At 45.3% G+C, this 23,645-nt stretch overlaps 8 protein-coding genes across 8 annotated transcripts; 4 read left to right on the top strand and 4 right to left on the bottom strand.

Moving 5' to 3' along the window:
* Window positions 1–1,795: 1,795 nt before the first annotated feature.
* On the top strand, window positions 1,796–2,302 carry PAAG_11962 (hypothetical protein; the record flags this gene model as incomplete). Its single annotated transcript, XM_015847519.1, has 2 exons — window positions 1,796–1,834; window positions 1,931–2,302. The coding sequence occupies 2 exons, from the start codon at window positions 1,796–1,798 to the stop codon at window positions 2,300–2,302; spliced, it is 411 nt and encodes a 136-aa protein (XP_015702909.1).
* Window positions 2,303–4,462: 2,160 nt separating this feature from the next.
* Window positions 4,463–4,873, bottom strand: PAAG_04956 (hypothetical protein; the record flags this gene model as incomplete). The annotated part of the gene is made up of 2 exons (XM_015845421.1): window positions 4,463–4,630; window positions 4,799–4,873. 2 exons carry the CDS (start codon window positions 4,871–4,873, stop codon window positions 4,463–4,465), a joined length of 243 nt encoding a protein of 80 aa, XP_015699647.1.
* Window positions 4,874–4,900: 27 nt separating this feature from the next.
* On the top strand, window positions 4,901–8,316 carry PAAG_04957 (histone-lysine N-methyltransferase; the record flags this gene model as incomplete). The annotated part of the gene is made up of 4 exons (XM_015845422.1): window positions 4,901–5,378; window positions 5,578–7,229; window positions 7,293–7,373; window positions 7,441–8,316. 4 exons carry the CDS (start codon window positions 4,901–4,903, stop codon window positions 8,314–8,316), a joined length of 3,087 nt encoding a protein of 1,028 aa, XP_015699648.1.
* A 1,311-nt stretch (window positions 8,317–9,627) lies between these two features.
* On the bottom strand, window positions 9,628–11,015 carry PAAG_04958 (eukaryotic translation initiation factor 6; the record flags this gene model as incomplete). The annotated part of the gene is made up of 5 exons (XM_015845423.1): window positions 9,628–10,009; window positions 10,110–10,298; window positions 10,411–10,497; window positions 10,735–10,806; window positions 10,999–11,015. The coding sequence occupies 5 exons, from the start codon at window positions 11,013–11,015 to the stop codon at window positions 9,628–9,630; spliced, it is 747 nt and encodes a 248-aa protein (XP_015699649.1).
* Window positions 11,016–12,733: 1,718 nt separating this feature from the next.
* PAAG_04959 (hypothetical protein) lies at window positions 12,734–13,804 on the bottom strand (the record flags this gene model as incomplete). The annotated part of the gene is made up of 2 exons (XM_002793384.2): window positions 12,734–13,448; window positions 13,536–13,804. The coding sequence occupies 2 exons, from the start codon at window positions 13,802–13,804 to the stop codon at window positions 12,734–12,736; spliced, it is 984 nt and encodes a 327-aa protein (XP_002793430.2).
* Window positions 13,805–18,728: 4,924 nt separating this feature from the next.
* PAAG_11963 (hypothetical protein) lies at window positions 18,729–20,432 on the top strand (the record flags this gene model as incomplete). The annotated part of the gene is made up of 1 exon (XM_015847520.1): window positions 18,729–20,432. One exon carries the CDS (start codon window positions 18,729–18,731, stop codon window positions 20,430–20,432), a length of 1,704 nt encoding a protein of 567 aa, XP_015702910.1.
* Window positions 20,433–21,346: 914 nt separating this feature from the next.
* Window positions 21,347–21,840, top strand: PAAG_11964 (hypothetical protein; the record flags this gene model as incomplete). Its single annotated transcript, XM_015847521.1, has 2 exons — window positions 21,347–21,449; window positions 21,698–21,840. 2 exons carry the CDS (start codon window positions 21,347–21,349, stop codon window positions 21,838–21,840), a joined length of 246 nt encoding a protein of 81 aa, XP_015702911.1.
* A 372-nt stretch (window positions 21,841–22,212) lies between these two features.
* PAAG_04962 (hypothetical protein) lies at window positions 22,213–22,539 on the bottom strand (the record flags this gene model as incomplete). Its single annotated transcript, XM_015845424.1, has 1 exon — window positions 22,213–22,539. A coding segment is annotated over one exon (327 nt), but the record flags the coding sequence as incomplete, so codon positions are not given.
* Window positions 22,540–23,645: the final 1,106 nt, after the last annotated feature.

A 23,645-nucleotide genomic window follows, 5' to 3' on the forward strand; every position in this document is an offset into this window, starting at 1 on the left:
CTAGCGGATTGGGTGGAGAGCCAGCGACGCAATTAATTGGAGGGGAATATGGGAAGGGGAGGGGTTGTGGAATGGCTTCATGCAGGCAAAGACGGGCTACACGATGCGGATTGGAGCTGCACGCTGCAGGAGGACAAAACAAAGAACCGAGGAAGAGATTATTGGACAAGATGGCATGCTGCAATTGTAAGCATCAAAGCAACAACAAAACAACTCATCAGTTGGTCAGTGTCAGCATCGATGGCAACAGCTTAACTCCTAATTAAGAGCAAAGAATCAGCGGTTCCAGAACAGATAAAATAAATGAAGATGAGAAAAAAAAAAAAAAAATCCTAAGGTGTGGTATGGTCTGTATGTAACCGTTGACTTCGCTTTGGTGTTTTTACCTTTTCTGGTGCCTTACGGCGCTCCATATATGGAGTATTGAAGGGAACATTCCCCAAATGATTCTGTCTAAAAATCCTAGATCCTTGGATTGTATGTAGAAAATTACGTCGATCGTATACAGAAACATGTTAGCTGGGTATGTACACCATATCAGCAAGAGACAACCTGAACGAAAAATAGATAGCGGGCAATGGGCATACTACCCTGGCATACCATCGCGAGACCGTCATTGATACTTCTAGCAGTAATAATCAACGAGGGTTTGGTGTTCCACAACGGCAGCACGTTTGGGATCAGCCTGCTTAGAGGCGAGTTGTTTCGAAGGCAAGGAGCAATAGTAAGGGCGGATACGCGAGGTAGAATACCTGCCGAGCACAGCGTGTGCAGGGACCGAGCGTCGGCAAACGATCTGCGAGAATGCAGAGTAAATTTAGTAGTGTAATAAACGAAGAGAAGGGTCAAACCCTCGGAAGAATTCAAAGGGAGGTCAACGCCCTTGAAAAGATAAATAAACAGTTGAAACCTTGATGCTTCATGAAGCTTAATAAAAATGGACATTGGTTTCTGATCAACGGAGAATAATTGGAACGGAAGAGAGCAGCAAATAGAACATTATTGGGATATGTAGAAGTATGGAAATAATATTTCACATCCTGTAATATATGTATGTATATATGCAAGTCGGATACACTCCGTATCTATGTGCAGTATAGTACATACAGTACATACAGTACAGTACATTACATAGACATAAGAATAAAAGACAGAAGAAAGGTAACAACTTACGACAAATACTATACAGATCGTCAGCAGCCTATCATCAAAATCTGCTCTTCCCACCTCATCCGATCAAAATGGATGCATGATTATTACATTGTCTCCACAGGTTGCGACAGCTTCAGCCCGGTGGATTAAAGTGGCTAGTGTCGCAACTCTTGTTCGATAGAGTCATGTACCCGGCCGGATTCACACCTAGGTTTGGTCCTCTGCAAACACGATGTGAAGCGATGATTGCGCACACACCAACAGTTCATTTGCATCAATTTGCATGGGCATGGTTTGATGTCTCAACTTTCAACTTTCATGGCGCGGGCGATTCCAAGTTACCTGTCCCGGCTGGCCACTTGCATCGATCCGGAAAGCCCTCTCTGAAGCCGTTATCGACGATCATTGGTCTACAGTGCTCCGTGCCGTTAAGTTAAGCCAGGGACGCGAACGTTAGGTTACCCTCTTTTTAGCCTTTGCGGGATCCTCTTGTGCACGCGGATCTGACCGCACCAAGCACGGGTGATATAAGGTTGCCTTTGTTTATTTTGCTTTCTCCTCGTGGCTTTTGCGACATAGTCCCAGGCAATTCCTGCTTTTCCTTCAAAACCGGATTTGCGATAGATGGCTGGAATCTGGATACATGTCACTGTCTGTCTCGGGAATTCTCAAAACCACCAAGGTATGTAGTATAGTTAACCTACCCAACGCAACGCCAACAGGAGTTCACCTGCGATGAGCACATCCATAGCGTGACCCGTGACTCGAGAGGACTCAGAACCAAGTCAGCCCTGTCTGTGGCTTCATCGATGGCTGGTCCGTCGTCCACTTCAACCCAGTTATCCCCTGCCATCAGCTTCTCGGTATCGTCGATCGCTACCTTCCCCCGCAGCCAGTCAAAGCCGGTTCTGTCAGCCGCCAGCCCCAAGCCGTGGATGTTTCCCCCCGACTATGGCGTAGCGGAAGCTCGAGCGAATCGCAGACTTTGTCCACGCCTATTCACGGCCCGCGGGGAAATGCGGTATCGCACGTTTCACATTTGTTACACGAATTCGGCAAACTGTGGTGCGGGTTTTTTCACTCCCCATTTGACTATGTTATCAAAATCTCCGGCTTTTATCTTCAGGAGCGGCGGCACGTATTCTCTTAATCCATTTTTTGGTTGAAACTTTTTGGCTTTCCTACTCACTGCTCACCTTCTCCCCAATTGATTTGGTTTGGCCACTTCAGTTGATACCTGTTTCTCCACGTTCGGCACTCGTATGCGTGATTCCCGACGCCACCACCTTGTGCAGTTTCAGGGAGTCAAGTAGGGATTTAGTGAAGGAAACACACATCACCGATTCATTTAGCTGTCCTTGCGGAGGTTTATATAGATCAGCACGTTAGTGACCCCTCAGCTGGAAGCCATGACAGACGGCATTTATTATTATCTCGAACTGATGCTGCGGTGGCACCTTACAACATCTCATCTCACTAAGACGGTGCGACAAACGGCCACGTTGACATTGGCCATTTACTCCAAATAACTTGTTGTCAGTCAGCTTCCCGCTCCTCATTTGTGCAGCACCAGCATGCGTTGCGCTGGATGCTACAAAATAATTTTGAATCGGCCCAGCTTTTTAGATCAAGTCTTTGGGTAAAGGACTTTGCACCTTTTTTTTCATTTCCTTTTTTACTCATTTCCCCCCCCCCCTCCCCCAACCCAACAATATCACTGAGATACGTTATGTCTCGAATAGCGGAGCATATTGCTGGTATATTTTCCGTTAGATCGTCAGGTTTTCATGTGTTTTCTTTATTACTCCTGGGGTGCGGAATGATTTCAAGCTTTAGCTGCTTGGAGACCACTACTCTCATATACCTCTGAATACTTGGTGATTTTGATGCATCGAGGGAAATCGAGTCACTCTAGGCATCCTTCTGTTGACCACGATTATTCGCCTATGAATTTGGTTTCTATAATTTTTTTTATTCTTTTCTCTTTATTATTATAATATTTATTATATTATTTATTTTATGATATCTGTCTGCTGTCTTGTAGGCTTTAAACTATCTCTTTGCTTCTTCTGTCTTGTGAATTATAATCAATGGCTTCTGGATAGTCATGGTTCTTGATTCCAGGTTACGAATTGCCGGAAAGAAGATCCCATCATCAATGATATTATCCCAATCGGAGGAATTGCCGCGCAGCACAGAGCGCGGAAGTTGGCGGTGGGTTATCCTAGGTGGATTCTTCCCAGCGAATGCTTAGCTAGATATCACTGATTTCCAAAGAGTAATAGAATAGTCGACTGTCTTTGGCTACCTACAGCATACAGCGGGACACTCATGCTCTGATGATGGATATTGTCTGATTTGAAGACGATATCCTCCAGGGCGTGGAGTGCAAATGTCGGGGAACTGATCTTAACCCATGCGGGTTGACGTCCTTGTGAGGGGTACAGCGAGTGATGAACCCTTGGGAGTTTGTGCCCGAATAAACTTCTTTGTAGCGCGGGAAACGAGGCAAATGGGTGGGAAGAATCATCGAGGGTTTTTTTTGGGAGCTACTGTTAATTCCACGCGCCACCCTATTTTAGACACGAAAACACTACAAGAAATTTGGTTTGATAACAACTTCAGCTTCTTACCCACAGCGCCTTTTTTCGATTTGCAACCTTTTTGTTATTTCTCCCCTCACTGCTGAAATTGCGTGGGGAGCCCAAGCCAGGTAGCACTCAATAGATTAATAATGGCATTCACGGATTGTGTTTAGCCACCGCCAGCCTGTTCTTTTTGCTTCCCGAAACTTTGGCTCGGGAGCGACAAGCTTCACCATTCTTTAGGCTTGAAAACTTTCGTGAGAACAGACATCCTGTCTTCCACCAAGGGGTCGATTATTCGTGCTTTCTCATCTCGAGAACTAGATACAAGCAATCATCACAGAAGGAAGAGTAAAGAGGAACAGAAACATTCAAAATTCAACAGAGGACCGTTCAACGGTGTTTCCCCAGTGGTTGTCGAGCAACCAACCAGTGTCACTGCGCAAGGATCTCAGCAGTGCCACTTCTCCACCGTTTATTTTTTTGCTAGGGAGCTGGAAAAGGATAGATGTGTGTTGTTCACATGATCATCTAAGCGATTCTTCTTCGACGTCAACAACTGCTAGGCCAACTTTGATGCTTGGGCAAATTTTGCTGCTGTCGTTCCTCTTGTCTGGTCCTCCGGCATATAATTTTCGAACCGTTGCTATCATCGCGCTAAGCCTGTACAGGCCACCCAATGACACCGCCTTCATCCACGCACCACCGTGATTCCTACCACATCCTCACTCAACTCTCTTTTCGCCCGCAACCTCCTCGCTTTCCTGACATCCACCTTCACGTCTTCGCTGGGAGCGCTGCTCTGCACCACGGCCTGTTAGCAACCAGACAGGTTCAGACGGGGCATCCCCTGGATCTGGTTTATGCCCGTAATCTGGTATCCGTTCATCTCGCTAGGCTAGTCATAGACGGTCCGTCTGTTATCAAGCAATCAAATTAATAATTATCAGTTAACACAATATCTGGGCCGCCTCAGCAACCAACTCTACTCTACCTCTTCGCCAACCTCAACTCTGGTAGTAACATCAACATCAAGGGAAACAATCAATCAGAATACTTACCGGCACCTTATCTAATTTTGAATACTTGCTGCAAGCGCGGACTAGTTGATACTTAAATACTATCATCCTGCTCATTTCCTATTGTTTGCCCTCTGTTTGATCATGGCTCTCCATGACGATGATGATATCCAGCCGGAAGCAGTAGCCGACGCAGTGACTGCCTTGAAAATCAAACGTGATAATTCAGCAGAGAGCACACCCATCGACAGCACCCATGCATCAGATTCTGCGAATTATTATCCCAATGGGTTTTCAAAGTCAAGCCCCACTAAAAGTATTTCCCAAGAACAAAAATCGCAAAGCGGGAGCAACTCTCCCGCTGCGAAAGTCGAAAATGGGCAACCTGAAGAGAAATTGCCCGTTTCCATAACCGTCAAACTGGAACCTGGCCAACCGCCAAAGTTGTCACGGGTCGGTTCACAGAAGGTGGTGCCTCAACCGGCGCCACTTTTTGACCATCTTCCAGACAGTACTGCTGAAGCTACCTCTACATTTCAAGTTATAGATGACTGCACGTATGCCAATAAATACATGGGTTATACGGAACATGCTATGGAGTGCGACTGCTCAGAGGAGTGGGGTAAGCTATAACTTTCTTTTCCTTATGCCCCTACTTAAATGCGTAACGAACAAAACCAAATACCTGTGCTTTTATACCCCCAATTCCTCGAACTAACTGCTTAATGAATTTGTTTCTTAAGCAACTCGTTATATCAAATTTTATCTCATACGTCTTTGACCAAGTCTCTGCACGTCTTCATGCTGATAAGAATTTCCAGATCCTGTGGCCGGCAAAAATGGAGCTTGCGGAGAAGATTCAGATTGCATCAATCGAGCCACAAAAATGGAATGTGTTGGAGACTGCGGTTGCGGTGATGAATGCCAAAATCAACGCTTCCAACGACGACAATATGCCAACGTGACGGTCATCAAAACCGAGAAGAAGGGCTATGGCCTACGTGCTGATTCCGATTTACGACCTCATCAGTTCATATTCGAATATATAGGCGAAGTCATCAACGAGGCAAGCTTCCGGAAACGCATGATTGCATATGATGAAGAAGGCATCAAGCATTTCTACTTTATGTCTCTCACCAAGGGAGAATTTGTCGACGCCACCAAAAAGGGTAATCTTGGGCGCTTCTGCAACCATTCGTGCAACCCCAATTGCTATGTCGACAAGTGGGTTGTGGGAGAAAAGCTTCGGATGGGCATTTTCGCAGAGCGACACATCAAAGCTGGCGAGGAACTAGTCTTCAATTATAATGTTGATCGTTATGGAGCTGATCCACAGCCTTGTTACTGCGGGGAGCCAAATTGCACAGGCTTCATTGGTGGTAAAACACAAACTGAACGTGCGACGAAGCTCTCCAATGCTACCATTGAAGCCTTGGGTATCGACGACCCGGATGGCTGGGATACTGCTGTGGCGAAACGGCCGCGCAAGAAAAAGACTGGCGAGGACGATGAAGAATATGTCGACAGTATGCAACCTAGGTCGTTGAACGAAGATGGAGTCACCAAGGTCATGGCTGCACTGATGCAATGCAAAGAGAAATGGATTGCTGTTAAATTACTTGGACGCATTCAACGCTGTGATGATGAGCGTGTACGGAATCGTGTCGTCAAGATGCACGGATACCAGATTCTCAACTCCCAGCTGAGTGCCTGGAAAGACGATTTCAACGTCGTACTCCAAATTCTCGATATCCTAGATAAGTTCCCGAGACTCACTCGAAACAAGATCATCGATTCAAAGATCGAGGTGACAATCAAGCCCCTTACAGGGTGTGGTGATGAACGTGTGGAAAAGAAAGCAGCAGCTCTTCTGCAGATCTGGTCTACCCTTGAAATTGGCTATCGAATTCCAAGGATGAAGAGAGACCCAACAGCTTCTAATAACACCACAGCAGTTAATCGGTTCGAACGACGAGAGTCATCTAGAAATGATGAAAACCAAAAGCCAAGATCGAAATCTCGATCTCGGTCACGATCACGCTCGATCGATGCTCCCCGTGCCCCAGCTGCCCTTCGAAATGGCAAAGGTCCTCCTCGCAATTCATACCACCACGGACCAAGACCGTTTCGACGACCGCCATTTGCCAATCCTCTACCTCAAGGTTGGTTTGCGGCGGAGTCGAATGGAAAGACCTACTATTATTCTGCATCAGGTGCTACGACATGGAAAAGGCCAACAGCACCCGCACCTCAGCCGCCTCCACCCCCCAAACCCGAGTCCAAGGACAAGGCCTTGCAGGATATTATCGATGGTATTATGAACGCTAAAGAGAACACACCGAAAACACGAGATAAATCGGAGACTCCTGCTACCTCCCAACCGCGAGATGCAAAACCCCCAGAGATAAAGGAACACAAGGAGAAATGGCGATCGTATAGCGAAGAAAAGCAAAAAAGGCTGTATGAAAACACTGTATGCACATGCAGCATCTATTTAGCCTACATGGAGGTTGACGATACTGACTTGTGATTGCAGATCTTTCCTCACGTCAAGTACGTAATGGATAAATTTAAACACAAGTTACCGAAAGAGGAGTTGAAACGCTATGCTAAAGAGGTATGGCTCTATATATGGAGAAAATGCAGAAATTGAACAGCTAGCTTACTGACGTAATTATACACAGGTGGGGAAAAAGCTCGTTAATTCAGATTTTAAAAACCACCGCGTGGACGATCCAACGAAAGTTAGCGACAAACAAATAAAGCAAATTAAAAGGTACTGTAAGGAGTACTTTGATAAAGCGGTTGCGAAGCACCTCGCGTACGAGAAGAAAAAGGCAGAGAGGAAAGCAAGGGAAGCAGCTAAAGTAACAGAGGGCGGCTCAAGGGATGCAACCGAAAATCCCGAATTATCGCAACAACCAGAAATAAGGGATAGTAAAAAGGAGGAAAGCGATGTCGAAGAAGATATAAAGATGTCAGATGATGAGATGGACAAATTGGAAGATAAAAAATCATCGCCAATGAGCCTCGACGAGAATAGTCTCAAACGCAAAAGAGATGCTGATGGAAATCTTGATGTGGATGTCGATACAGCCGGTGCTTCGCCTTCAAAGAGAACAAAATCGTCTACGCCCCCTCCACCTCCTCCACCACCTATAGATATGTGTGAAGATGTAGCGAGAGACAGCCATAAGCGTAAAAGAGACGAAGGTGGTGACAATGGATATGGTACCAACTCCTTCTCGCCGGGCAAAAGAACCCGGTCAGAATCACCTCCTCCTCCGCCTCCCCCACCTCCACCTGCGGATACGTCCGAAATGTGCGACGCTGGCGAAGATCAAAGTAGGGGGGATGAAGAATTTGGCATAGATGAAAATACCGACGTAAACATGAGTAGTCTATCAAGTGCCACACCCCTGGATCATGAAAATGCAAATCGAGCACCGGGAAAAGATTTAAATGGGACCCTTGAACAGCAATTATCCTTGGATGCTTTCCATTCTCTGCCCGATGAGACAAACAAAGTTGCTGTGGATGTCGAATATTGTTCTTCTTGACAGCATCAATGTCGGGGTAGAGATCTATTCACCCTTTCCATCCAATCCCTTGCTTTTGAGGAACTGTGGCTATGGTGTCAACTTCAATTGATCAGATTGAACCGCATAAGCCTAACATCGCTGATCACAGGCTGGTACTAACAGTTGAGTTTCAGCAAAGGCTCATCCTCTCATATAGGTCATCATATCTTCCACCCTTTGGCCAGGTCGGCCCATACCCTAGCATCCGGCAATCACCATACCTTCCGTCCCGACTAATAACACTCCGATGCAAACCCCCAGAGGCGAAGGCAAGAATAGCACAAAAGCGGAAAGGAATGATGGAATAAGACAGCAGTCTATGGGCTGGGCGTGGCTACCCTGCCATGTCCTCCAATGTTGACCCTACTAGCTATACAGCTAGCTTCAGTCCCTATTTCTGATTCTTGAACTTGACATATCGCACTCTAACCCTTCAACCTCTCTCCTATCTTTCTCGCATAAAACACCCATATACATACACACGTGTCCACTGAATATACCTCCTCCTCCGACCCCCATCCCTATTCTACGCATTCATCTAAATGTCTTTTCCATCATCTACCTCACCCCATTACGTCACGCTATTCATGCATCGTGTACGTATTCTCCTGTACATACATTCATGATACTCCCTCCAGAATCCTACAATTTCCCACACATTTCATTCAGATTTCTTTCTAATGTATCACCACATCAGCACGTCAAACTCTAGTCCATGCATAAAGTTCAGCAAATGAATTCTATAATACCTCAATGATCAGAAATTCAAAGGGAGAAACTAAGCAGTTGAACCCTCGTTTTCAACACGAGGTTTGAAAAAGACCAAAAGCCAACAAAGACTTTCTCGTGCGTGTAGTTTCTCGAATTCTGTTAGTGGAATAGAATACTATTTTCTCATCATGCTGTACTATGCTAGCCGCGTAAATGCATGCATTCAATTTTTATTCATATATACGACCTGCTCCATCTCAATGTTCTATTGAACATTAGAACCACTGGAATCATATGATTGGCAGACATGTATAAGTGCTGCCAGGGACAAAAATGGAAATTGTCATACTCTTAAAACGCAAAGAAGAGTATTCATGCTTTGCAACAATAGGAACGAAATGAAAAAAAAAAAAAAAAAAAAAAAAAAAACCATATCTATAAATCTTCGTAGCCCTCTTTGCCCATGACAATTAAACAACCACCCACTCCTCTCTCAATCCCGCGCGGGAAACCCAGGACAGAAAAAAAGAGTAAATGAAAAGACAAGACACAAAACGACACACGCCCTCCCTCCGTTGCTCAATAAAAACTCTCCACCAAACTCTCCTTATGCGTATTCCCAAACGCACCTATAAAGTTCTTCCCAGCAACAGCTCCAGGCGCACCCTCCCCCAACTTAAACACACTTTCCACAACACTCAGCTCCGTCGCCGTCGTATCCATCCCGGTAACGGCCAACCAGTCATTGACGACCATCCCGGCACCGATGACGGGGGAGCCGCGGTTCACGCTTCCCGCTACTAGCGGCACTTGGACCAGTGACGAGAGCTCGTCTTGGTCTTGGATGGAAGTTTTGGGATGCACGATTCCGCCTTGGTTTGAGAGGGACATGTAGGAGCCTGTTAGGACGTTGTCGGCGATGGTTTGGCGGAAAACCTCGACGCCTAGCACGTCGGAGATTCTGTTTATGGGGGTTAGGTTAGAATGGAAACTGTTTTTGAAAATTAGGGGGGTTGAAGGAGAAAGGGGGGGGGGATGGGAGGAACGTGGGGTTTGGGTACATTTCTTCTGTTTCGCGTTCGATATCTGGATGGACGAGGGCGACGTGGTCATTACAGCATATCACATTCCCGAGGGCTGTTAATCGCTCCTCAATCCGTTGTATTTTGACGGCGTCTGGGAGCGAGTTGCGTAGGTGCTGGAGCTCTTGGTCTGTGGTTGAGGTGGGAACAAGAAGGCCTTTGCGATTCCTAAGCGCAAAAGAAAATGGAAAATGGTCAACTTTATTGCTGCGGCGTTGTAGAGGACTGGAAATAGGAAGAGAGAGGGTGTGGAGATTAAATATGATATGATATGACATACCCTGCTGTTAATCGTCCAACTATTCTCGTTCCGGCGATGGTAGCATGACATATTGGGATGACATCTTGCAATTCCGCTTCGAAAACGCTGGGTTTCGGGAAGAGAGTTAGTTGGCAGCTCTATAATATTTCCCATCTTCGAACACATCAGACCAAAGAGCAGATATACAGATAATATATCTAAGATATTATCCCAATCCTCCCCAATCCACTTTTCCACACCCCTTCTCTTCTCTTTCTTCTTCCTCTTCCCCACCTGGCTCGGAACCAAAAAACCCAGGACAAAGCATTTAAACCGAAATGAAGAACAAAAACACAAACATACCTGTAAAAGTTTTCTGACGAGCCAATGGCAACCAGAGCATATGAATTCGTCAATGTTGCGAATACACCAACCCTACATACATTAAGGGAAAATCATTAGCCAAAAGAAAAGAAAAGATAGGATTACACAATTCAAAAAAAAAAAAAAAAAAAAGAGCTGGAGGAAAAAAGATAATACAAGATAGAATTAAGGTGGAGAGGGAAAACAACGTCCAACAAAAAACCAGGAAAAATGAAAATACTTAACTCATTCGAATTCTCAAACCGAGCACGAACCGCCATGATTTAGCTGTAACTTTTCGTTTGTGTCTTCGTCTGTCTATTTGTACTGTGAATAGAGAGATATATATGCAGCAAGTGGACGATGAATTTTATCAATTTTAGTTGTGCGGCGCAAGGTGTTCGGTGATAAGTTTGTAGAGAAGAGACAGTCGCAAGTGATGCGATGTAAAAAGAGTTGTTAGAATTGCAATTCGATTTTTCGTCCTTTTCCGTTTCTGTTCCCTTAATTCCTGTGACGTGGGGTGGTGGAGGTGGGTGAGGGGAGAATGAGGGGGCAACAGGAACTTCTTTGCGGTAGTTGAGAATTAACTAGTTACTCCGTATAACTAAGTCAGTCTATGGAGATGCCGCTTCTGAGGGAATTCGTGCAGATAAGATGTGCTGTTTGTGGAATATGTGTATAGTAGACCAGAAGCCGCTGGATGGAATTCCCGCCGTATATAGAAATATAGATACCTTAGCAGGAATTCACGTTGTGTCGTCGGATGATGAAAATACCGGGCTTTTCTGTTGTCTGAAGGAGGCGATGTTGGCCGGAAGGTGATTGTTGGATCAATCAGCAGAAAGTAGTATTGTAAATTATGGTATGGGAAGTGTACTGCGGGCTGGGATAGGGCTGGTATTGTGGTATTTCCTGGTAATATCCGTATGTTGACTTCTCAAACACTCTCTGTGACTGCGGCCAGACATGCAGCATGTATATATACCTAGGAAAAAATAACAAGAAAAGAGATAATAATGTAAAGATGATTTGCCATGGCAGCACCTACACTAGTTGTTGAGTCCTACACGACTCAAAATGACTCTTTTTTTTTTTTTGCCTTTTTGCCTTTTTGCCTTTTTGTTGTTTCTGCGCTCCACTTCTGTTTAACTACTTATAATGGTTTAGTTAGCCACCGGCATAAACGCCACAATATCGAAGTCGAATTCGAAGTGTCACAGCCATAATCATGATCCTGCAGCTACCTAGTTATGATTGGTAGCTCTCTCTCTTACCTTGTTTGCCGTCTCCTGGCCCAATCTGAAAACTTCTGCTCTCTTCAAACATCATTTACTTAGGTATGTAAATGGGATTTTGCATATTATTGCTGAGCGGGTAACCGCGACTGCGAATACAAGACTGACTGGGGATATCGCTAAAGCGATTTCGGATATAGCTCGAATCTATCGATTGTGTGTATGTCTTATGACGGTCAAATCTATGAAATGCAAAAGAGGGGGAAACAATTGGCCAAAACATAAGAAAAATAATCAAACAAAACGGAAAGCAAGGGATATCAAACTCCTCCTGCCACCATGACAGCCAGCCCCTGTCGAGATTAATAGCAGACGACCTGGAACCCTCTAGTAGATTTGGTTATATCTTTATCTCTTAATACTATATGCATGGGAAACCAGAGGAACTAATAATGAATGGAGAAATAACGGGTCATCCAGCAGGAACAAAGGACACGCGATAAAAGAAACAGATTTAAGGACGAGGAATTTAGTTTCTGGGAGGAGTGGGGTTATGTATATATATTAAGGAATTTTGGGGAGGGTTGTTATTCGCATCGTCCGTAGACAGCGCAATAACAAACGTTTTCATTCGGACAGCTAGTTATCCGTGGGAAAAAGGGAATCTGTTAGTTGGTATAAAAAAGAAAAGAAAAGAAAAGAAATACAATACAAGTATGAAAAGAGCAAGGGAGAAAGGAGAACGAAAAAAAAAAAAAAACTCACAAGACAGCATCCTTCCCAAAAATAATATGCCACAAATATTCCATGACACGGCCACTGCTCGCATCGCTCCTCTTCGTCTGTAAAACCCAGTCGCGGAAATGGATATAGTCTTCCACGGGCCTCCTGCGAATCTGGTCACGCGAGACGGCAAACTGCGCACAGCAGGCTGCTGCCAGTTCTTTGGGTTTCTCCATACCCTGTAGTAAGGGGTTGTTGTCGTCGTCTCCTGCGCCAGCTCCTTCTTCCACTGCCGTCGTTGTCCATGCCGTCGATGAGGAGGAGGAGGAGGAGGAGGAGGAGGAGGAGGAGGAGGAGGAGGAGGAGGAGTTCCGCGGCGGCGTGCTTGTCCCCCAGAAGATTTCTTCCCACACCTCCTGCGTCACATGTTTATTTATCCTATGTTCCTTTTTACAGCCTGGATTCCAGTTACAGCGCAGGTTGACATATCCCGTGTGTTGGACGTAGTCCAATTGCAGCATGCGCATTGCGAGGACATTATTGTGCAAGGGCGCATCGACATGCCATGCCTGTAGGAATCCCGATCGGTGCGAGTGGAGGAATGCGACGATGCGGGGGAGTTTGTCATAGTTGTCGACTATGTAGGAGAGGTAGGCCATTGATTCGTGGCCTTTGTTTGTTGGGGTAGTGAGGGTTTGGGGGTCATTTAGGGCTTGCGGGGATGGGTTGACAATGTATATGGCTCTTTGCCAGCTATAATTTGTGTTGCGTCGTTGGTTAGATTGTTGAAAGTGGTTTGGCAACAAAATTAAATAAAGCAACGGGGAAATAAAAATATACTCTGGAAGCTCCTTCTGTACCCAATCAGTATCTTCCTCCTCTAGCTTGGCCATAACAATGATTTTGTCCCCCGCTTCAACATTTTGGGCTGTCGTTGAACCTTGCGGGAAGTTGAGAATCTCCGGGTGGAAATGCGCATTAAAGGAGTCAACAAAATAGGATCCCCCGCTGTACTGGTCAAGGATGTCTTCGACGTGCTGTTTCAGAAACCAGAGAAAGATGAGGATTAGACAGGCTGTGCTGAAGGCGAAGCGGAGACCGCATTTCATCGTCAAGGAAGGGGTTTGCCCGAGGGCGAAATATTGATGTCCCTGGTCAATACTGGAAGGGAGGTGGCAGGGAAATAGGCCGTGGGGAATTCGTGAGATGCGAGCGGGCCCTCATTTGTCACCCTGAGGTATAGCAGAAATTAGATAGATACAGAATATGAATAAGTCAAAATAAGTAGCAGCTACATTAAAGGGGCGGGGTGTGAGAGATCTAAAGATTGGAGATATGCGAAGGAAAGGATGGGGGGTTGAGAGCAAATCGGCGAAAGGGAAAAGCTCCAAGGCGCGGTTGCGCGATGGTGCCAGAGTAAATATAAAAATGGAGCCTTGGTTCCATGGGGAAGCCGCTGGAGGGTTCACCGTAACGTCAGCGGATAATATTATTCTATTCTGGGAGTTTGCCGTATGGTGTTGACACGTGGTTGAGCTTGAGCTTGAGTCTTGAGTCCGAGTTTGAGTCTGATGCTCTGAGCTAACAAGAAATGATATATGCATCCCTCATGTGAATACCCATGTCTGCGGAGATTGCTCCACTGAGCATTGCTATGCCGAAGGGATTCGTTCAGGCTTGACGGAGATCCGGCTATGCCCACAAGCCTGTTGAAATTATTGGCTGCAGGTGTTGTCATGCTTTAGATCTAAAGTAACACTGCAACAACGTCCCCTGTCAAACAAGCAGTTGGACATCTTACTAAGCGCTAGGTTGGTAGGCGGAGAATGATCTTTACTTGAGACAATACAATTGAAGTAACTGTAGTGACGGGGAATACGTAGTTATCCAACATCGTAAGAAGTGAAGTCATTCCGTTGCCGAGTGGCTTTCATCCTTCAGCCCGTGCATAGTTGTCTATATTATCGTTTATTGCGCCCACGCACTTTGCTCTCTAGTAATTAGGGCACATAACTGCTAACTTCGTACGGAGCAAGGATCTACACATGGATTGTTATTGTGTATATAATGGAATCTCGGAAGCTGTCAAGAGCCTTGTAAACACCGATAGTTATAACTAGTAAAGTTGGTTGAAAAACTAACTAGTTAGTTCGATTGACTAACTAACTAACTTCAGCCGTGGGGAAGTTCAAGCTCAAAACCAACCACTCAAAGATATCGTAATAAAGAAACCCACAAACAACCCCCTGAATCCGCACCATAAAGGAGGAATAATCAGTGCATCCCTTTTCATATACCTGTCAGTGCTTCTCAATCTCCTGTGAACCAAGTTAATAGATCAGCGAGAGGTTTACTCCGTTCTCCACTTCCATTGATTCCGATCAAACTCCTCCAGCTCCAGGAATCCCCAAAACTGTCAAGGCGAATGACTGATGTGAGACGTTTGGATCGTCTCTGAAACGGTTAGCTGGGCCTTCTAACCATTCTTTCTCATGTTTGGCATCTGGGTTTCCAATCGAACCAGTTATTTCTCTGGTAACTTCTCTAGACAAGTCCCATGAAACGGTTGCTTACGGTGCAGAAATAATTGCATAGTACGGTACTTGTTAGTTAACGCGAAAGTACTGGCAACCCTCACTGCCTTCTAACCAGAGGAGTGACTGTATAGCTCCACTCCATACCAACCAGGTCAGCCTATTGCGAATATTATTGAATGAAGACTCTTGAACACATATAGCGGACAGTTCCTCCATATACCTCTACCACCTCATCTATTCACTCCCTCTCCCGGAATAATATAAACACTAAGTATAATAAAGAGGGAGATACATGCGGTGTACGCCACTCAACTAAAGGTCTAATTTCGGTGGAATATGCATGTACATGCACAGATACTTACCCTACACTAAGGACCTCTCTCTCTGTCTCTTCGTAACTCAGAGCAAAGAGGGTATATATAAGTGACACGTCTATTTATAGCCTGCCAAGATATGAAGCTTCTTGGTAATACTCCGTATATAGTGAACAGATACATTGAGATAATCATTATGTACCTCAAAAGTCAACAGAGATAGGTTTGGATCGACAGCCATAACTATTAGAGTATTTTAACCATCACATACGAGTGGCTTACAATCAGTGGTTGATTTCCAGTTCTATAGAAGACGAAGAGAAGGAAAACAATGAAGTAATAGTTCGGCCATGCAGGTCGTATTGTATCTTGTTCATCATTGCTTTTGCCAATCCTATCTCTCCTGGAAAAGGATCAGTCAGAATATGAATTTGTGGCCATGTCGCTGTTTGGCTTTCGTTTCTCTATCTTGTGAGGGTCACTCTATAAGGATTCAAAAGCTTTGTTTTCCCCTTCAAATCTTCCCGGAGTTTTATATCCCCCCCAAAAACGAAAAGTGATATTTCCGAAGATTTTCCATCGCAAGAAGGTGCCGTGCAACATATGGATTGGAATTGTCGGCTTAGGCGTTAGCAATGCTCATATATATCCCCGGAGCCATCTCTGGCTGTCATAGCATTTGACATTTTTGACCAAAACCGAACAGCCCCAAATCGGAATTTCAGCCAGGAGCACGTAGAAACTGCTCCTCCGTAGTTAGCTTGCTGCAACTGAAAATCAGTTTGAACGTAAGAGAAGCGCACCATGTGACATCATGGGTAGAAATAACTACCTGCATAATTTCCAAGAACCAGAGACGCAAGAGAGGGGTAGTTAAGCTAGATGGCTTGTTCTCTTCTTATCATTGGCTAATAGCATTGAAATGACGTAGAAGACCTTTATTAAAGCTCTGGGTGAGTGCATAATTATTGCTGGTTAATGGCGGTTAAGTTCCAAGGCACACTCGTTGTTTTTTTTTTATATCGCGGAACGGCATAAATTAGCTTCGAATCCATTCTAGACCATTTGACGAAACCATGGTTAACGACCCGGTTTATGAATGAAATAGGACACATCGAGAACATCCCGCCCTCAAGCAGCACGACCATGTTCAAAACAGGATAACTGGGTTCTGATTTGCGAGGTTAATGTTCTTCATTGACATTTAGTTTTTGAGATACGTGATTTCCTCCTGTTGAAGCCTCCAGCTCGACGGATACCTAAGAGGCCAAACCAGGGTCAAATTCCCGGGCCTTAGCCGATATCAAATCGTCATTGTGGACCTTAGTTCGCGGTCCAGATCCACTGCGCCTCATAGGGTCGCAGTTCATCGTGGTTTTATAAGGTTGAACGCGATTTATAAGTTGGGCCCACTCCCATCTAAATTAAACAGTTTATATACTCTCTTGCACATAACTAGTTACTGCCACACATATTACTCATATATTTCTATTCAGCCTCACGCCCTCAACACCAGGATTAGGATTGAGGGTTAGGATTAGGGATTGTTAAGAGTAAGGACCTGAAGAAATATGATAAGTTCACTACCATCAAGAGCACATCTATTAGAGATGTGCGGTTGAAATGTGTGTGTGTGTGTGTGTGTGAGAGAATATGACTGGTGCAGGCATTTAATGAGGGGTTGTCATGGTCTGAATGTTAGACCACGCCGAAGGTTTTTCCGGCCGAATTTTAAAACCACGCTCAACTGCACGCCCCCGGTTCATTACAGCAACAATAGTGCAACGGTTGGATGTTGGTGGGCGGGACAAAACCTCCGAAAATCCCTTCCAGCCTTGTGGCTTGCATCAGAAGTAACTAGTTAGCTAACGATGAATAACTATCCCGACGACTTCGCTCGATGGTGATTCCCGCTCATTTTCTGTTTCCTCATCGCATTCATGAGATGCCGTTCTCGAAAGGCCTACTCCGTAAATCGTGGTCGAGCTGGTCAGAGGCACAAAAGATGGAGGCCTGGCAAGTCTGCGTCTGCATTTCCTTGGCCTGGGCGGGAGGCTAGGTCGAAGCCTCGAGGCTATTTCAATACTCGCTGATATTATATATAGTATGGCTGCTAGCAACCGGGATGGTGGGATCGCGAAACAAGGACCCCGGGCATATTTTCTTTAACAGAGCCCCTGTTTCTGAGATGACTGCTTCAGCGCTCTACAATCGAAATTGATCGTCCGTTATCAGGAAAAGACGTGCACTAAAACACAATAGCTGCTCAACAAACCCATCTAGATTTCCGGGACAATAGCCAGGATTCAGCCTTTTAACTCCTGTTCCTGGATGTCATTTCGCTAAACTCCCGAGGTCATTCCTTGCTTCTGCCTTGACCCAACCGGTTTCTCCATCCCCATCCTTAAGATTAAATCCTTACCTCCTGACAAATAACAACAGGCACATTGCGACCTCGACACCATTCGGATGACGCACAGTTTGTCTTAATGATGCTGGGTGAAAATGGCGTTCCTTATGCCCGTTTATTCCCCATGGTTCCGGGTCGATAAGACCCCACTCGAGCTGTCTCCTTCGGCCCCTCTGTGCCCTCAAAGTTTATCTTTGTTTTTCTGCTCTTGTTTATGCTGTGGAGCGTTCATGCGGCACATGTAACGTGGACAAGACCACCCACATACACGCGCAATTGTGGCAGTTGAATTATAAAAGCCCCGTTTGTCCCACATTGGGGTCCGCAGCATAAACAAAGCATTATTTCCTCTCTCGTTTCAAGACTGCTTTTGTTTGAAAGGTTTACCTTCATTTTATCTTTACCCTTTTGTCGATATCGCGCGTTGTTGTTCATGTAGGCATCGCGTCTTTCTGCCGATGGCAGCAGATACACCTTTCTGACACCGGTTGTGTTTTTACCGAAGCATTAATACTCTTTGGTAGACCCCATGTTCAAAGACCATCCGTTTTTCTTGGACCAACTGTGCGTCGGACTTGACACTCTTCGAGCCCTCTCAGTCGAGTATTCTGTGTTGAGCGGAAATTTGTGGATAATCTCCTGCCTTTGTATTCGAACCAAGCGTGGGTGACGTTCAAACCGCAGCATTTATCTGACACGCAAGAATCCGTCTCTTCCAATTTTTTTTTAAAACCACCGGTGCGCCTACAGCTGCCTACTACGCAGGGCGAAAATGCGGAGGTCTGTTGTCCTCTACTCCCTGGGCACGTCGGCAATCGTATGCACCGTGATATCAACCATTGTTAACGGGGTATTCGCGGCATCGTTTGACAATGCAGTTTTTGGCAGGGCCCTCGTAGCATATATGGGCTTGGTTGTAACCGTTATCAGCTCCATTATTCTGGGGTTGCTCATCCTCTCGTTCACTAGGGATACAGTCAGGGACCGGGAATTCTGGAAGTCGTGGAGAGGATTAGAATTTATCTTTCTGGGCACAATCCTTTGCATAGACCTCATTGTTGTCGCAATTTGCCTGTGGTTGTCTGATTCCTTGCTCAGGGAACAGAATTCCATGTCAATCCCGCGTCGCACCCGGACACTCTACAGCGCTTGGTGTGGTGTTTGGATTATCGCCATCATCTTCCAGGCATCATTCTACATCGGGCTAGCATTGCCACAGAATTATAATCCGGCCTTACGAAGCGACTGGATCTCTCGTATCAATTTTAGCACAGCCAGTTTTCTTCTGACCAATATGCGATTATTAAAGAGAACTGAGAGGAAGAGACCATCAGTCGCGCTTCAATGTGTCGCATCACTACCGCACCAACGCCCTCCCACAGCCAAAGTGGCTTCACACTACAACCCAAAGGAAATGGATTCCAAGTCATCTCGATATTCAGGAACTTTATGGCCCAGTTCGCACCTTTTGAAAGGTTGCCAACAAAACTCCAAGATCTACCAGTACACGCACAAGTTCCAACCTCACAGAGGCGGCAGCAGCCCGCTGGAACAAGAGCACACATTCGATCAGTGGGACACATCCAGCGTCCCCCGCGAAATATACGACGCTCTCCTCGAATCAACTCTCCAAAACCCAAGTCATCTCAATCAAAAAAGTAATACTAATTGCAGTGGCAAAGGCGATAATGATCACAATACCCAACCACAAACTCAATCCCGCAGCCGAACCTCCTCCTTCACAAGTACAGCCACAACAATCACCCTCTCGAAATCCCAGGATTACCACCAGCAATCCCCACAGCCCCCCCGAACTCCACATGAAGACTCCATCCTCCCCGAATCTCCAACCCTAGCCTCCCGCTCCCTCTCAAACTCAGCCACGCCCTCCTCTTCCCCGTCCTCTTCCCCTTCTGCCCCGCAGCAGCGCCAGCAACATCAGCAGCATCAGAACCAGCATTGGCTCCCGTACCAACATCACGATCCGCTCCCGCTCCCGCCCCCCATACTCCCCACCCTCCTACGCTCCCAGTCCTTGGAAGGCCACATCCACCCGCTCTTCCGGTCCAGCAGCCCCGGTCCACGCCCAGCAACCTCCAAGGGGACAGTGGTCGTCGCCTCGCCCGCCGCGGGCCAAACGATCACGAAGAAGGCGCTGAGTAGGATTAGGTCTGGCTCGTTCTCATCTTTTCCTGTGCCGAGTAGTCCGTTGGCGCAGGCAGAGACAATGGAAAGGCAGATTGATGAGGATAATGAGAATAGTGATGGTGTTGGAGATTTCGAGGCTGAGGAATTTGAAGGTGGAGCTGAAAATGGGCAGGGGGAGGTGAAAGCATCAGAGAAGCCGATTCCGCTACCGATGCCGATTCCGAGATTTGTGTTGGCGGAGGGGAATGGGGGGAGGTGGCTGAATTATGAGAGGAGGAAGAGTAGTAAGGGAAAATATACAGATGAGGGAGGGGGGAGGGCGGGGTGAAGGTCTCTGTAATAATCATGTTTTCTTTACGTCTTTTTTTCTTTACTTTTTTGGATCATGATTGGATTAATGTAATGATTTGGAGTGTATATATTTATATACGACTCTCACCTCTCTTTTCTGTTTTTTATGTTACTCAAATTTCCCTTCAGTTTTCTGCTTTTTTCATCCTTGTCACTTGTCTCCCATTTAGAGATGGATTGGAGTAACTATGGTTGAAAAATTGGGCTGGCTTTGTCTTCCCTTTCTATGTTTTTCTCATGACGGTTGGATGGGATGGGATGTTAGTATCCATAGAATGGGATTGGGACACGGGGTTTCATCACCAAAACACAGCAACAAAATACCCCGGATCACAGGACCTCAAGATTATGAGAATTCATTTCTAATGTTTTTAGTTTTATTCCTTTTCCTTTATAGAGGAAGAATTAATATTAAAGCAAAAACTGAATTCGATGATATCATTGACTAACGTCCTTGGATTCCACGCTAATTTGACCACGAATTCATTCATCTGACGCTGAGTTTATAATAACTCTTGTCCAAGATAAAAAGTATTAATGTACATACATATAAGGCAATTCCTGTTGTCAAGTCTCGGGAGAAGGAATTACCTGTTTCGCAACAGTACAGATTGCTCCAAGTCCGGAAACTTTTGCAGCAGATTTACTGAGATCTCCCAACAGTTTACCATATTTATGTTATGCATGCTTCCTGGGCCTATCACCAAACTTGGGAAATTTGATCGGCGGAAGTCCATTTCAAAGCTTTGGAGAAGGGGTGAAGATACCCCGGAAAGGAAGGGCTACAAAAGACAGCAAATGCTGTTTGTGACAAGTGCGAGATTGGGAAATCGATGAAAGACGAGCTACACAGCTCAGACCCACCTCCAACAAAACACAGGCGTATCTCAGATGTCTTACACAACAAATAAGTTCGTGGCAGTCGTGGTCAACGCGTGGATTCAATTCCGCGCGTCCACGATGAAGGGAGCCGTTATTCTAGACTCATTTTCTCGTATGTATATTATGTATATCTTTGCACCATAATGAATGTTTATTAATATAATGACCAGAAAGTCCACGAAAGGAAAAAAGACACTCCTCGGCAGCGCAATCAGATAGCCCAAACTCATAAAAATGACAAACCTCCAGTGTGGTATTGACGTGGACGATATTCCAGGATTCCAGATATCTCTTCTTTCAGATCAACTCCCTCAATCAGTTATCGATTTAGACATTATGCATCTTATCGGATTTCTGCAGAAACATCAATCGACATCTTCCAACCCCGAGCAATTCAAAAGTATCTTCGGCTCGCTGCAAGGTTACCAGTCAAGCTGCCCAATGTTGCACTATATTCAATTGATAATCCCCTGGTATGGCGCGACACACCATCCATCGATTAAAAAAAAATGGATTCGAAGATTGGGTGGAGGGCAAAGGTGCAGCTACTAGTCATGATCGCTTTGAACTTATCCAGAACACTCATCTCTCATTGGCTTCGACGGTGGAAACACCGGACTGAGGGGTAGCCTAACAGAACAGTCGCCTCTCCGTGATTTGCGGCGACCAGAACAGTTCCGGTTAACTTTGTCTGTTAGGGTATATTTTGGTGGGTTTCCCTCAACTCTAGCGACGCCTCCGGCAAGATTTCGTTTTCGCAACAAAACAGCGCGCACGCTAGGCGATGATTCAAACTTTTTCACATCTATCCACTCGGGTCTAAAACCACATCTTCCTCCGAACTGGAATGTATCAAAAAAGATAGCTGTTGTGATTCAGATTTGTCGCATTTCAATCTTAGCTTTCTCTTCGAGCTTCTCTCGGTCATTTGCAATATCATCAACTGGAATACCGGGTCTTCGTTCTCGGTTCCAGCCATGACGTGCATTCTTTATATCGACTCCGGTATCGAGAATGTGTTTCCTTTCCCGAAGTAGCCCAGAGACACGGAATCCTATCTTAGAATCGTTGGTAGGAGGCTGAGTTTGGTTGACATCCGTTAATTTCGTCGTACGGTTCCTCTCACCAAAAAAAACTCTTACTAGATGTTCGGCACCGTAAATTCCAATCTTAGATGGTAGGGCAATGCGAAGGGAAATACGCTGTAGAAAGTGCTACTACTTCACACCAGCGGAATACTGGGAGTCATAAGGGAGCTACGAACCTGGTATCCGGAACCAACAGTGGGCGAGGAATAGTATGTAATAAAGCATTAAAAGAAATCGAAAGAAGCAGAGACTCCGGTGAACGGGGGATAAAACCTCCAAAGGCTTATTATTATCTCATGTCACACTCCATCACAATAAATGTTGGACGTCAGAGTGGTTGTATTGGCAGTTAGTTAGTTGTTGTCTACGGGGGGTTTTACTATATGCTGTGTTGCAGGGCGCCAGCGCGTAGGTAATCGGAAGCCTAGGCTCCAGCACGCCTGGGGCTAGCTACCGCGCTTCTTTCTATAAGTTACATGGAATATCACTTTCTCAGTGCCAAATCACTCTAATCAATCATATCCATTCCTTTCATTCTAGTTACCCAGCAACTCATCAAGGTTGAATAGGGCCCCTGCTGTAGAATTCATCCCGCTTTATTCAATGAATTTCTGTTGCCAATCCCTTAATTTCAATATAAACAAACAGATTATGATAAGCACTCTCAGCCCAAGGTCTCATTCAGAGATACAAGCTTTGCCTTAAGATTTCGGAAATTTGCAAGATAGATGTGGGAATTGTTATTCTTGAGTTGTAAATCTCTCATCTTTTATATGATTTTGTAACGAGACGAGACGGGACAGAGACGGGGTGTCAACAGCGACGTCACGTAGGATTGATTATATGGGAAGCTGAACAGGTGGGCTTGACTAGTTAAGAAAGCAGACCTACAAATAGAAGAGGTAACGTATCACCACTAAACAAGCCACACCACTAAATGAGCCGGATTTCTATGACTGCTCAATGCAACAAATTTATTAAATATCTCAACAACCAGATCTTAATTATTAAATTGACTATTAACTATTAAGTAACTGAGTTCTTTGAAGCATAGAAATTAGTGTGATTAAGAAAATAATTAAGTGAACAGTCTAATATTGCAGCCAGAGTGAGAGATTCAGAAAATAAATAGAAGAAAATTCAAAGTAATATGAGTAACAGGTTTCTCAGCTGAAGAATATATAGTCTTGTTAGCAAGGCTTGTAGTCCTCTTATTTCCA

Source organism: Paracoccidioides lutzii (genome assembly GCF_000150705.2).
Source record: "Paracoccidioides lutzii Pb01 unplaced genomic scaffold supercont2.12, whole genome shotgun sequence".
Classification (NCBI taxonomy): Eukaryota; Fungi; Ascomycota; class Eurotiomycetes; order Onygenales; family Ajellomycetaceae; genus Paracoccidioides; species Paracoccidioides lutzii.